A 14,085-nucleotide genomic window follows, 5' to 3' on the forward strand; every position below is an offset into this window, starting at 1 on the left:
GAATGCTAAGAAGTGCACAGAACTGGAACATTGATATATTGCTTAATGGCACTGTCAAGTCAAATGAAGATCTCTCTCTCACTTCAAAAGTTGATAGCCACTTACAGAAATGTTTTCTTTGCAGGTAATCAGGAGTTATTGAGACCAGTATCTCACAATAACTTAACTGAATGAAGTGCTTTTTTTCCAGTTTGGAGCCATGATTTTATGTCTTGTCCTTGTTCTTCTTCATATAACAGTTCACGAAATCTTTTATGCCTCCTATGTTCTTCTAAGATTTTAACATGGCCATTATCAATATTTTAGATATTGAAGTAAGCCACTGTGCAACTTATAACTAACACGCGCTGATATCTTTTGTCTTTGTTTTGCCACACCAAGCCCACTATACTGAAATAAAAAGCCGCCCATAGACGAAGACATCGCTCAGTATATCATTGCCATTCAGGAACACATTTAATTTGAAGATAAGTCCGAGTGCCTTTGTGAGGTAAAGTATTGTCATTTGCTCTCTCTTTTACTGTTATATTCTAACTACAAAATTGTGTTGAAAGTGATCTACAATTAACCCATCGCAATGATAGAGATGTGATGGTGAGTTTTGAGCCTGCATGGTGAAAACATAATATTGAGATGTTGTTTCATTCTGTGACACAATTGTCTCCAGTCGAGCCTATGAATTAACTTATGGTTTCTAGTCCAGATGCTCTACCACTGCGCTGCAAGAGAATAGTGGGAGCTAATTAAGACCATTAAAATAGGTTCATGAAGGCTAGTAACCAGAACGTTCTACAATCTTGGACAAAACTGTTGAGAAAATTGTATACTTGTACAGCATTTTTCTAAACATCGTAGCTGTACCAGTTCTTCCCTCTACTCCTTCCCCTGAAAGCAATGTTGTTGTGTATTCAAAAGAAAGCCTGATCCCTGGGCGTTTGTGGGAAGCAACATTGAATTAGGGGAAGGGGTTTTCCTTTCCGAAGGCGTCGTTTTGGAAATAGTTTTGTTGCGTAGGAAATTGGACATGATGGGGAAACCTTTCTCAAGTAGTTTTGTCCGGGATCGTAGGTCCGACTCTTACCGGGAGTAATTGGAGTTTTTTCGAGTCGCCGGTGTGCACAGTGTTCAGTCAAAAACGAAAGGTTACTTCCCTTTTTTCACACAGCGGCATGGAAGAAAAAATTCATGTTCTCCCACAGGAGTCGAACCTATGACCATCCGGTCACTACCCCGGATTGTTTGCCACTGAGCTACAAACGAATGGCGGGAGCGCGACCATTAAAGGTTCCGAACCGCCTGTGTCGCTAAATGAAAAATATCCTTCTCATGTATTCAACAGGCTTAAAATTCACCATCACATATATATCGCTGGCCAAAAAAGAATACCTTTCTGTTAAACGTGGTTATAGTTTTATGTTCTCTTTTTCAGAGAGATGAAAGTAGCAATGCATAACGCTACACAAAAAATGCTGTCGATCGCGTTCTTCCTGTATATTGCAGTCGTTACAGTTGACAGCGAGAATTTCGGTATGTCAAGAACTTTGCTTAAAGTATACTTGCTACTTTGTTTTCTAAGAATGAAGAAATATTGAGTCATTAGCGAAGGGGCACACTTCCTGTTTTTGTTAACCAAGTGTGTAACCGTGACGTTAGCTGCAAACCAGAAATATCTCTTGAGTCTGTGAAGCTTGGTGTTAATTACTGTTCTATCGTTCCATCAAAGAAAAGCTTCCTAAGCAAGATGAGCCTTCCTTCAGCCTTGGGAATTGTTGCCATGCATATCATAACGTGAAATATTCTTACGATACTTTTGGTGATCAAAAAATGCTAGCAGACACTCCAGAAATATTGGATCTGTCAAGGATTAATTCAAAACAATGGGCCTTTGGTTAGCTGTTGATGGTGATGTTTTTTTGTTGTTGTTTAGACTTGTACGTTGTGTACCGTTTTATATACAAGGTAGCCTGCGAGAACAGTCGTCTCCCCTCGCTCCTCGGCGCTAAGGGCGTTTCGCCTCAGCGGCAGAAATATCCATACTGTTGACGTCAATAAGGTCTGCTCGGAATCTGGTCAGAAGCTCTGATTGGTTGACGAAGTAGATATATTGTTTTAACTACTGTTTACGAACGGCAAAGAAAGAACGAACGGTTAAAAACAGTCAATGTTCGCGGGATATATTCTTCGTAGGAAGAAACATTTGAGTTTTGATGGAGCTCGTTCGCACAAAAAACACAAACACCATAATCGACCAGGAGAAATATTTGGAGCCCCATGACTACCGGATTTGTTATTAAACATTATGAAAACAACAACAGCAATAACATGCCGTTTGATGAACATGGTGCATACCAGGCTATGAAAATGAAAAAGTAAATGAGTGAAATAATATGGTTCCTCCCTAGTCACATTAATTACCTCTCGAATAACCTTAAAGAGATAAAACGCCGATTTGACAAGAACATTACTTTTATTTACATGCTTAGGGTATGAAACTATTGGATGTTACAGGGACACATCAAACCGAGCAATCGAGCCCTTGGAAGGAAAGGATTCTATTTTGGATGGAGCATATTGGACTCGGACGAACCCCATCGCAAAGTGTGCCCAGGCTGCAAGAAGAGCAGGTTATGGCATGTTTGCAGTTCAACATGGTGGCTGGTGTGCGGCCAGTGCTACAGCACCAAAGACCTTTGACAAGTATGGAAAATCTACAGCTTGTGGATCTGATGGCGAGGGAGGGCCATGGGCTAATCAGGTTTATGTCATCAAAGGTAAACTAAAGTATCTTCCTTGTGATAAAGAAGACCTGAATATTGTATGCCACTTTCAGAATGACTTGGTTCATTGTCGCCAAAACGTTGTCAACGACAACGAAACTTAATCGAAAAAACTTAGAAAGCAATTCTCATATCCTCTCTTAAAATGTATGAGCAGTAATGTTGTATTTTAAATAAAATTTTAGCATCCATTGGATGCTACCTGGACAAACCGAGTCGAGCAATTCAACCACTGGAAGGAAAGGATTCTATTTTGGATGGGGCATATTGGACTCGAAAGAATCCAATTGCAAAGTGTGCCGTGGCTGCAATGAGAGCGGGTTACAGCATGTTTGCAGTTCAACATAGCGGCTGGTGTGCGGCCAGTGCTACAGCACCAAAGACCTTTGACAAGTATGGAAAATCTGCAGCTTGTGGATCAGATGGTGAGGGGGGACCATGGGCTAATCAAGTTTATGTCATCAACGGTAAGACGTTGTTTCGATTCAGGTCCCTCATGATCAGTCACTTAGAAGAGACACAAGCCATTGTATGCTATCAGTTGCCAGTCGTCCAGTAAACTTTTTTTTTTTTGAGCAACTTACTTTTTCTCAGTGTAAAGCAGAAGAGGTAGCTATGATGTAGAACTGACGCTTGATACTATGGAAAATAACCATAAACTAAAAGATGACATGACTCACTATCAAATAAAAGTAAAGAATCTCGCTAGTCAATTCTTAAATTCACCCTATTTTACCCTTCTATGAGCACCAGCTCCCAGTATTCGAAAGTTTTATTCTGTTTCCGTTTATATCTCCTTTTAGGATATGGATCCATTGGATGCTACAAGGACACCGGAAACCGAGCAATTTTACCCTTGGAAGGAAAGGATTCTATTTTGGATGGGGCATATTGGACTCGAAAATACCCCATTGAGAAGTGCGCAGTGGCTGCAATAAGAGCAGGTTACAGCATGTTCGCAGTTCAACATAGTGGCTGGTGTGCGGCCAGTGCTACAGCACCAAAGACCTTTGACAAGTATGGAAAATCTACAGCTTGTGGATCAGATGGTGAGGGGGGACCATGGGCTAATCAAGTTTATGTCATCAACGGTAAGACGTTGTTTCGATTCAGGTCCCTCATGATCAGTCACTTAGAAGAGACACAAGCCATTGTATGCTATCAGTTGCCAGTCGTCCAGTAAACTTTTTTTTTTTTTGAGCAACTTACTTTTTCTCATTGTAAAGCAGAAGAGGTAACTACGATGTAGAACTGACGCTTGATACTATGGAAAATAACCATAAACTAAAAGATGACATGACTCACTATCAAATAAAAGTAAAGAATCTCGCTAGTCAATTCTTAAATTCACCCTATTTTACCCTTCCATGAGCACCAGCTCCCAGTATTCGAAAGTTTTATTCTGTTTCCGTTTATATCTCCTTTTAGGATATGGATCCATTGGATGCTACAAGGACACCGGAAACCGAGCAATTTTACCCTTGGAAGGAAAGGATTCTATTTTGGATGGGGCATATTGGACTCGAAAATACCCCATTGAGAAGTGCGCAGTGGCTGCAATAAGAGCAGGTTACAGCATGTTCGCAGTTCAACATAGTGGCTGGTGTGCGGCCAGTGCTACAGCACCAAAGACCTTTGACAAGTATGGAAAATCTACAGCTTGTGGATCAGATGGTGAGGGGGGACCATGGGCTAATCAAGTTTATGTCATCAACGGTAAGACGTTGTTTCGATTCAGGTCCCTCATGATCAGTCACTTAGAAGAGACACAAGCCATTGTATGCTATCAGTTGCCAGTCGTCCAGTAAACTTTTTTTTTTTTTGAGCAACTTACTTTTTCTCATTGTAAAGCAGAAGAGGTAACTACGATGTAGAACTGACGCTTGATACTATGGAAAATAACCATAAACTAAAAGATGACATGACTCACTATCAAATAAAAGTAAAGAATCTCGCTAGTCAATTCTTAAATTCACCCTATTTTACCCTTCCATGAGCACCAGCTCCCAGTATTCGAAAGTTTTATTCTGTTTCCGTTTATATCTCCTTTTAGGATATGGATCCATTGGATGCTACAAGGACACCGGAAACCGAGCAATTTTACCCTTGGAAGGAAAGGATTCTATTTTGGATGGGGCATATTGGACTCGAAAAAACCCCATTGAGAAGTGCGCAGTGGCTGCAATAAGAGCAGGTTACAGCATGTTCGCAGTTCAACATAGTGGCTGGTGTGCTGCCAGTGCTACAGCACCAAAGACCTTTGACAAGTATGGAAAATCTACAGCTTGTGGATCTGATGGCGAGGGTGGACCATGGGCCAATGACGTTTATGTAATCAGAGGTGAGACAGCTAGTGTTTCGATGTACACCCGCATTATTAGACATCACATGCCACCAGTAGCTAACCATCGTGTCTTTTTTCTTCTTTTTGAAGCATCAGACGAAATTTAATCGTAAATTCGGAGGGTTGTGGGTTGAGTTTCTTGTCGGTTCTCTCCCATGCCCCGGAAGGCTTTTCTTGGGTACTCCAGTTTTTCTCTTTTTTTTTTTTTTCTTCTTTTTTTTTTCTGGACTCTCTCCTGCGTTCCCTGGAATTAGTTAATAAGGATCAAATACATATTTGAGAAAGAAAGAAACCCCTATATAACACTAAAATTCAGCAAGTAAATTTAAAAAGAAATCCTTTTTATAGGAAAAGTGCAAATGTTGAAAAAAATGGCTGTCAAATTTCGGTTGCCATAGAATTCAACGTATGCTTGGCCATACCCTTTACGACAGCCTTCAAATGTTCCCAGATAATTTTTAGAAAAGTCTTTAGTTTTCATAGCTCAAGAGGCTTTTAAACGATCTTTGCTTATTAAGGATATGAATCCATTGGATGCTACAAGGACACCGCACATCGTGCAATCCACCCCTTAGAAGGAAAGGACCCTGTTTTGGATGGATCTTATGTGAGTCGAAAAAACCCTGTGGAAAAGTGTGCCGCAGCTGCAATGAGAGCGGGTTACGGCATGTTTGCAGTTCAACATGGCGGCTGGTGTGCGGCCAGTGCAATAGCGCCACAGACGTTTAACACGTATGGAAAGTCTACAGCTTGTAAGGATGACGGCGAAGGTGGACCATGGGGTAATCAAGTCTATGTGATCAATGGTAAGACTGTGTTTCGAGACACGCCTCCAATCTGAATTTGATGATGGAACATGAGCCATTTCATGCTAACAGCTGCAAAGAATATTGGACATGTTTTCGTTTTTTACGCAACCAGCTTTTTGTCACAGTTATTTAATTCTGAAGGTAACTATGGTGTAACATATCGTAATGGAGCAGATCTTAAGGTAACAAGGCACGACAACTATGATAAATAAATATAAAGATAGCCTGGTTCCCCATCAGTTAAAAGTGACGGAACTCGTAACTTTAAAAACGTAAGTCCATTCTTATACACGGATGTTTTATCCTGTGTTTAGTTTTGTATTCAGGATATGAATCCATTGGATGCTTCCGGGACAGGCCAAGTCGAGCAATTCAACCCTTGGAAGGAAAGAGTTTGCTTTTGGATGGAACATATTGGACTCGAACGAATCCCATTGCAAAGTGTGCTGCAGCGGCTATAAGAGCAGGTTACAGCATGTTTGCTGTTCAACATGGCGGCTGGTGTGCAGCCAGTGCTACAGCGGCGAAGACGTTTGACAAGTATGGAAAATCTACATCTTGTAAGGATGACGGCGAAGGCGGACCGTGGGGTAATCAAGTTTATGTGATCAAAGGTAAGGTAGCGTTTGGATACACGCCCGTCATTTATTTAGATGAGAGACATCAGCCAGTGCAAAATGATAATAGTTGCCAAGCATCTTGAAAATAATTTTCCTTCGTACAAAACCTGGCTTTACCCCAATGACTGGGTTCACCATCAGATAAGTGACAGAAAAGTTAACTCAGGAACCATTTTCGTAAACTCTCTTTAAACCCTTAAGAGCACCAACTCTCAAAATTTAAATGCATATTTGAAATTACATGGTCGGCGCAGAAGTTTCCGAAGGGCGGGAACCAGTGGATTTAACTGCGAAGGCTAAGGAAAGTGGGGGTTGGGGTAAGAGATCCGAGGACGTCTTCTATGCGGGTTCAAACGGATCTAGCGGTTATAAGAGAGTTAACAGGATTTTGGCGATAGAATGAACAACCTAAGCGGTTGCAAAAGAACCTGAAAATTCAGGCTTGACCGGGAATAGAACGCTTTGCCTTTGCGATGACCGGACGCCACGCTCAGATTTTTCTTAGCAAAGGAGGAATTGATAACTTATTGTCGAAAAGCTGAATGCATTGCGTTTCCGTGCAGGCCACTTTTTTATAAAAAGCTTGATGTTCCTGTACTTAATTGTAAATTACAATGTCTATAAACGTGCACTCTTACAGACATTTTATAAACCCATAATATAATATGTCTGCAATTTTGACCACTTTTTGCGAGACTACATCGCATAAAATGTCCATAAAATCCTAATGTTTTCCTTGTAAAATTCAATCTACATTTACAGAAATTTTAAACCTTTCCACCTTTTAAAATGTGAACATAGTCCTTGTAAAATACTCAAGGAAAAAACTCTGTATAATTGATAAGATGAAATGTCAACAAAATCTTCGTAAATTTAACAAAATAACGGTGGAAAACGTTATTGAAAAGTTGAAAAAAAAGTTTTTACAATGTTTACAAAAAGTGCAAAGAATGTTTGTACAATAAACTCGGAGAACTACAAGGAAACTGTGCAAGATGTTTGTTTGTTTGTTTTTTTCAATAAAATAACAATGGAAGGAAAACAGAAAGAACACAAACCCCAACAAAATGTGTGCAAAAGTGAACAAAATGTTTGTAAATGTCCATAAACAAAGTACACGTCTTAAAAATTTAAGTATTTTATTTTAATTCTTTTTCCAAATGCTGACATTATAGATATTTGTTTCATTATTACAATAAAGAATTGAATACGTACATATAGAAACGATGATATTTTATACAAGGTATGTGTAATTCTCCAGTCATCGGATATATATATATATATATATATATATATATATAGATATGTAGACTTGAACTAGGTCAAAAACTTGCTACTCAGAGTTTCATGCTTAATGAGAAGCAATCATCAGGCAACTGCCAAAAAGAAACAATACATGGTGTTTTAGAGTGATTTTGAAAAAAAACGGTAGCGATTCATAATAGGCTGGGTTACATAGCAACGGATAAACAATGAAAAAAAAATAATAATAATAAGTCTACATTTCTATTCAAAGCTCTGGTAAAACCATTGAGCACTTTAGTTGATGATCAATTTGAATTTCGTCATTTCATTTTATATATCACAACAAACCACCACAGCAACCGCCATCACAGAAACGCAAACGACAAAGAAATGTTATATGGTTTAATCCACCATTTAACAAAAGCGTCAAAACCAACATCGGACGAGCGTTCATCAGCCTCATTGAAAGATCTTTCCCAGCGGGCCACAAACTGAGGAAAATTTTCAACAGGAACACCATAAAGCTCAGCTACAGCTGCATGCCCAACGTCAAGCAAATAATAGATGGCCACAACAAAGCTATCCTGAAGATAGCAGTAACAGCGCAGCCACAGAAAAACGAAGAGAAGACGTGTAGCTGTAGGAAAAAAGAAGACTGCCCGCTAAACGGAGAATATGCCTGGTGAGTGAAGTCGTGTACCAAGCCACAGTCACAACCGGGGACGGAAAAGAGACATACATCGGTCTCACAGCTACTCAGTTCAAGGCAAGATACAGAAACCACCTGATGTCATTTAGACATGAAAAGAGAAGGAATGAGACTGAGCTCAGCAAGCACCTGTGGCAACTAAAGGAGGCAAATAAGGAATTCAACATCACGTGGAAAATACTCGCCAAAGCAAAATCTTACACCAACCTCACAAAACGTTGCAATCTATGTACAACAGAGAAGTTCTTTTTAATCTGTAGGCCTCACATGACAACACTGAACAAGCGCAACGAACTTGTCTCTACATGCAGACATCGACGCAAGTTCATTCTAAGGTACAATCGGACATGTGAAAGCCAGAGATTGTAGCGCGAGCTTTCGTGCGACTTAGGTTTCGTGTAAGAGTTGTAGGCGATTGAGAGCAAGCGCGCGCTTTTCATTCTAAAATTTCTTAAAACTTTAAATTTCAAACGTTATAGGTAACCGTTTTTATCACGCGATCACTCTTCTTGATGTAGACCCTGACGCTTCAGTGTAATAATGGAGTTTAACTGAAGCGTGGGTCACCTTTTCGGTGGCCTACGAAACAGGCTTGTATTAAACACCCATGCACTCAGGATTTGAGTAGTTCACCTACTGGTCTATATATATATCTATATATATATATACACCCGTTTTCAAAAAGGTTTTCATATAGAGAGATATATAGATAGATATATACTTTTGTTTTCTTGCACGTGCGCCCGTGTGCATTTACACTTGTTATTGTCCAACTTGTGAAAAAACTTGGTTCAACGATAAATTTTCTTTTCGTCAGGTTCTTTGTTCCAATTTGTCAGTTTAAAAAAAATGCACGAGCACTGTCTGCAATTCTCTTGATTTGCATTCTCTTGAAAATTAAAGAATGAGGAATTCGGTCACTTGTAGATTATATAATTGTTGTCGTTACAGGAGAAGGGAAAAAACATCAAAGATTTTCATTTTTAAAACAACGCAGATGAAGTGAAAAAAATGTGTTTTCGAAACCGCTGAGAAGGAAGATGTGACGGTGGATGTCCATATTGGATATGTGGGAAGGAGCAACAATATTATAGCAGTTGATTAAAACGGACTAAGACGATGACGAGGTTCGTAGAAGCAGACTTTATCGTAACCATGATAAAGTCATGTATCTTAATGTCTCACCTTTTTTCGTGTAAAATCACGGCCTGTAAGGCAACGTCTCATTGAAGACAGAATAAACTTTCGGCCACAAATGCTTTCAAGTTAGTCTACAGTTTCTCTTAAGCACGCCCCTGGACAGCGCATTTTTTAATACACTCCATCAATAAAAATGCTTCGTCACTTGCTACAGATGCCATGGCATTTGGGCTACCAATTCGGTGACGCCGTATAACTCGCGGATCGGCTACTTCGCGGGATGTTTTCCTCATTCCCAAAATCAGCCATATAATTCGCCATTGCAAATTTGTATCGCAGGGCGCATGTATTTTTCCAAAAAAAAAAAACTCAAAACGACATTTCAAATTGGAACAAAAAACCCGACGACGAAAAAATTTATCGTTGAACCGAGTTTTTCACAAGTTGGACAATAACAAGTGAAAAATACACACGGGCGCACCTGCAAGAGAACAAAAGTACATATCTATCTATATATCTCTCTGTATGAAAACCTTTTTGAAAACGGGTGTATATATATATATATATATATACCCGTTTTCAAAAAGGTTTTCATATAGAGAGATATATAGATAGATATATACTTTTGTTTTCTTGCACGTGCGCCCGTGTGCATTTACACTTGTTATTGTCTGACTTAAGAAAAAACTTGGTTCAACAATAATTTTTCTTTTCGTCAGGTTCTTTGTTGCAATTTGTCAATTAAAAAAAATAATGCACGAATATTGTCTGCAATTCTCTTGATTTGCATTCTCTTGAAAATTAAAGAATGAGGAATTCGGTCACTTGTAGGTCATATCATTGTTGTCGTTACAGGATAAGGGGAAAAACGCAGATGAAATGAAAAAAAAAAGTGTTTTCGAAACCGCTGAGAAGGAAGATGTGACGGGGAATATCCATATTGGATATGTGGGAAGGAGCAACAATATTATAGCAGTTGATTAAAACGGACCAAGACGTTGACTAGGTTCATAGAAGTAGATTTTATCAAAACCATGATGAGCGGGTCATATATATTAATGTCTCACCTTTTTTCGTGTAAAATCGCGGCCTGTAAGGCAACGTCTCATTGAAGACAGAATAAACTCTCGGCCACAAATGCTTTCAAGTTAGTTTACAGTTTCTCTTAAGCACCCCCATGGACAGCGCATTTTTTAATACACTCCATCAATAAAAATGCTTCGTCACTTGCTACAGATATATATATATATATATATATATATATATATATATATATGAAAATTATTGAAGTTATTTTATCCGCACGTCTAAGGCATTTTCCAATCTTTAAGCAGCGGCTAATTCATAGGATTCATGTACTGAAGACTTATTGTGGTTAAGACAGAGAACCAGATCCTTTGTCTATTATCAAAGACTGAATTTCTTTAATGAAGATCTTTAGGAAAGAGTATACTTTTTTGCATGACACAAATGGGGTGGGGAAGGGGGGGAGCCGTAAGGCCCTTTGCTTCCCCCCCCCCCCCTGCGCAGGCCCTGGTCTTATATCAAAGTTTCTTTTATATTCAGGGTATGAATCCATTGGATGCTACAGGGATACCGGAAACCGAGCAATCCTACCCTTGGAAGGAAAGGATTCTATTTTGGATGGGACATATTGGACTCGAAAGAACCCCATTGCAAAGTGTGCCGCGGCTGCAATGAGAAGAGGCTACAGCATGTTTGCAGTTCAACATGGTGGTTGGTGTGCAGCAAGTGCTACAGCAGGGAAGACGTTTAACAAGTATGGAAAGGCTACAGCTTGTGGATCCGATGGCGAAGGCGGACCATGGGCTAATCAAGTTTATGTTATCAAAGGTTAGTGTATGATATCTTAACTTGTGCAGTAGTGGATAAGGGACCGGTTACTCCTTTTCTTTGCGGGGAAATTTCATTAACTTGCGGGGGAATAAATTAACGCAGATGACGTCATGCATCTCATTAAGATAGGATGATGTCATAGTTTAAATTGATGTCGATGACGTCATGCATGCCCTTAAGATAGGATGATGTCATAGTTCATTTTTAGCTGGCTGACGTCATGCATGTCATATAGATAGGATGATATCATAGTTTATTTGTAGCTGGCAAAGAGCAAGTGACGTCAGAATTTCCTAGAGTTGACGTCATCAAAAAAGGTTGAGATCTTAATCTATAAACAGAAAAGTGATTTTTATATAATTAGCTACTTGCTATAGTCTTCTGATTAGATATTGTTTGCTATAGTCTTCTGATTGGATATTGTCGAAACTGTCATGTGTTCAAAATAAATCGGGCAAATTTTGAACGTGTTATCTTTGCAGATTATACTAAATCAAGAGAGGATGATCATTCTCTCTTGACTAAATGAAAAATCTTTAATCATTAAATTTTTTTTCACTAAAAATCGGTTATAAACAAAACTAAGACACGGAGGTTAACTGAAAAATCTTTACTTCAAAAGAAGGGAAAGGGAGGTTAAGGGAATGCGAAATCGTACTAATTTTTCAGGCAAAACATGAAAATGAGGTCGAAGCTCAGCGAAGCGAAAAACTGCCTATCAAGCAAAAATGCCAGTCTTTGTTTACTTGACTCTGTAGAAAGTATTGCACAGGGTATGAAAATTTTATCGAAAACAACAGGTGGTTCTAAAGTAAACCCTAACTCTTTTGGTTCTTAAATAAACCCCATTCTTGTTCCTAATGAGTGGAAAGTCAATTTATAAAAATAGGAATCAGAGGTGCGATCGCCTAGCAACACATGTCTTCTTGTTTAGCGCTAAAAATCGGATATATAAACAAAACATACACACACATACACAGAGTGGAGCTGAAAACTCTCTATTTCAATTTTGACTCATCATTACGAAAGCGTTTTCTCTGTTCTATCTCGAGGAAACGACTAACTATTGAAATCTCAGCGCTTGATGAGCTTATGGTCGCCGTTATTCAGTTAATTATGCTGGTTAAAAAGCCCAAACTTGAATACAAATTCGTTCATCCCTACAGCTAGACCCAAGGGAGCACCTTGACTTATTATTGTAAAAACACAAACAATTAATAACTTAAAAAGGATCAATTAAAACACGCGATAAATAAATTGACCAGACGGTCTTTTTACAGCCTCCTCGTACTGATTTAAAAAGAAATCAGTTTGCCTGGGATACATTTGCTTGGCAAGAGTCAAGATTTGCAATTTGTCGCGTGGGTTCTTGAATAACACCAAAAAATGGCTGTTTAGGCTTATGCTGCGACTACCTTTCACCTGGTGAAATAGAGTCTGCACGATATAAATCACGCTTAGATTGCGATGATGAGAACCACGAGTAAAGAGGTTCACAATTCGCTTGTCTTTACTGGCGTCAATCATTTGATCATCAAACACGATCAAATTCCGTTTGTTCACATCAAAATAGGAATCCTGCTCCAAAGCCGTGGGAATTCCCTTAACGAATTCAATGTGTGCCATTGTGAATAACCCCAAACAATCCTCTCCGGGGTAGGGTAGATTGTCTCTGAAGCTTGTTGCAATAGAGATCGAACCCCGGCCGTTTTTCCTGAGTCGGTCATTCCGGCAATCATGGAGGTAAAAGGATGCTCGAATCGAAACCGCTGATATTTCTGTGAAAACGGAACTGTTTGAAATGGTGTGAGACCAACATTGTGGTGTTTAGACATCACGTGCCTTTGCATTCTATCCTTTCTCCTAAGTGATTTTTCGCAAACGGAACAGAACCAACTCATGTCAGCTCCTCAGGAGCAGAATTTAGACTGAGAAAATGCTAGCATAATGCGCATTGATATAGTTTTGAAGGCTATAAAATTCAATAGTTTTCCTCCACCACCACCACTTTCCTATTGTGTTCCTCCACCACCGCCACACCACATTTCTATTGTTTACCCTACACCACCCCCCCTACCACCACCGCCACCACAATTCTATTGTTTTCCCTCCACTACCACCACCGCCACCACATTTCTATTGTTTTCCCTCCACCACCCCCACCATCACCACCGCCACCACATTTCTAGTGTTTTCCCTCCACCACCACCACCGCCACCACATTTCCATTGTTTTTCTCCGCGACAGTCAATAAAAGACTGCAAACTACTATCATAAGTTCGGTTTGTCGCAATGTCTCAAGTTGTCAAGAACAATCGTGGTTTTCTTCAATTCTTAGCTGTTTGTCCAGCTCATCAGCGACAGTTTCTTTTACGGACAGCCAGTCCACAACAACTACATGCATTAGTTCAAGTCTTATACAATATACTTCAGGAATACATTCTTATCCCCGAAGAAAATAAGCGGAACGTGTTGCCATATAGGGATGCTCTAGTAAACCTAGCAGAAACAAATGTACCTTACAAAACAAAGAAGCGAATCCTTGTACAAGAGGGTGATGGTTTTATTCAAGACCTATTGGTAC

At 39.5% G+C, this 14,085-nt stretch overlaps 1 protein-coding gene across 1 annotated transcript in view; it reads left to right on the top strand.

Annotated features, from left to right (window-relative positions):
• Positions 1-418: 418 nt before the first annotated feature.
• LOC140929008 (uncharacterized) overlaps positions 419-14,085 on the top strand; it is a 136,320-nt gene continuing 122,653 nt past the window's right edge. Inside the window, exons 1-10 of the mRNA XM_073378821.1 lie at positions 419-490; positions 1,430-1,527; positions 2,484-2,771; positions 2,963-3,244; positions 3,581-3,868; positions 4,206-4,493; positions 4,831-5,118; positions 5,640-5,927; positions 6,245-6,544; positions 11,211-11,498. Of these exons, the coding sequence (XP_073234922.1) occupies positions 1,434-1,527; positions 2,484-2,771; positions 2,963-3,244; positions 3,581-3,868; positions 4,206-4,493; positions 4,831-5,118; positions 5,640-5,927; positions 6,245-6,544; positions 11,211-11,498 (2,404 nt within the window). The 5' untranslated portion in view covers positions 419-490; positions 1,430-1,433. The remainder of the gene's footprint in view (positions 491-1,429; positions 1,528-2,483; positions 2,772-2,962; positions 3,245-3,580; positions 3,869-4,205; positions 4,494-4,830; positions 5,119-5,639; positions 5,928-6,244; positions 6,545-11,210; positions 11,499-14,085) is intronic.

The sequence above is a fragment of the Porites lutea genome, chromosome 2, assembly GCF_958299795.1.
Source record: "Porites lutea chromosome 2, jaPorLute2.1, whole genome shotgun sequence".
NCBI classification, from domain to species: domain Eukaryota; kingdom Metazoa; phylum Cnidaria; class Anthozoa; order Scleractinia; family Poritidae; genus Porites; species Porites lutea.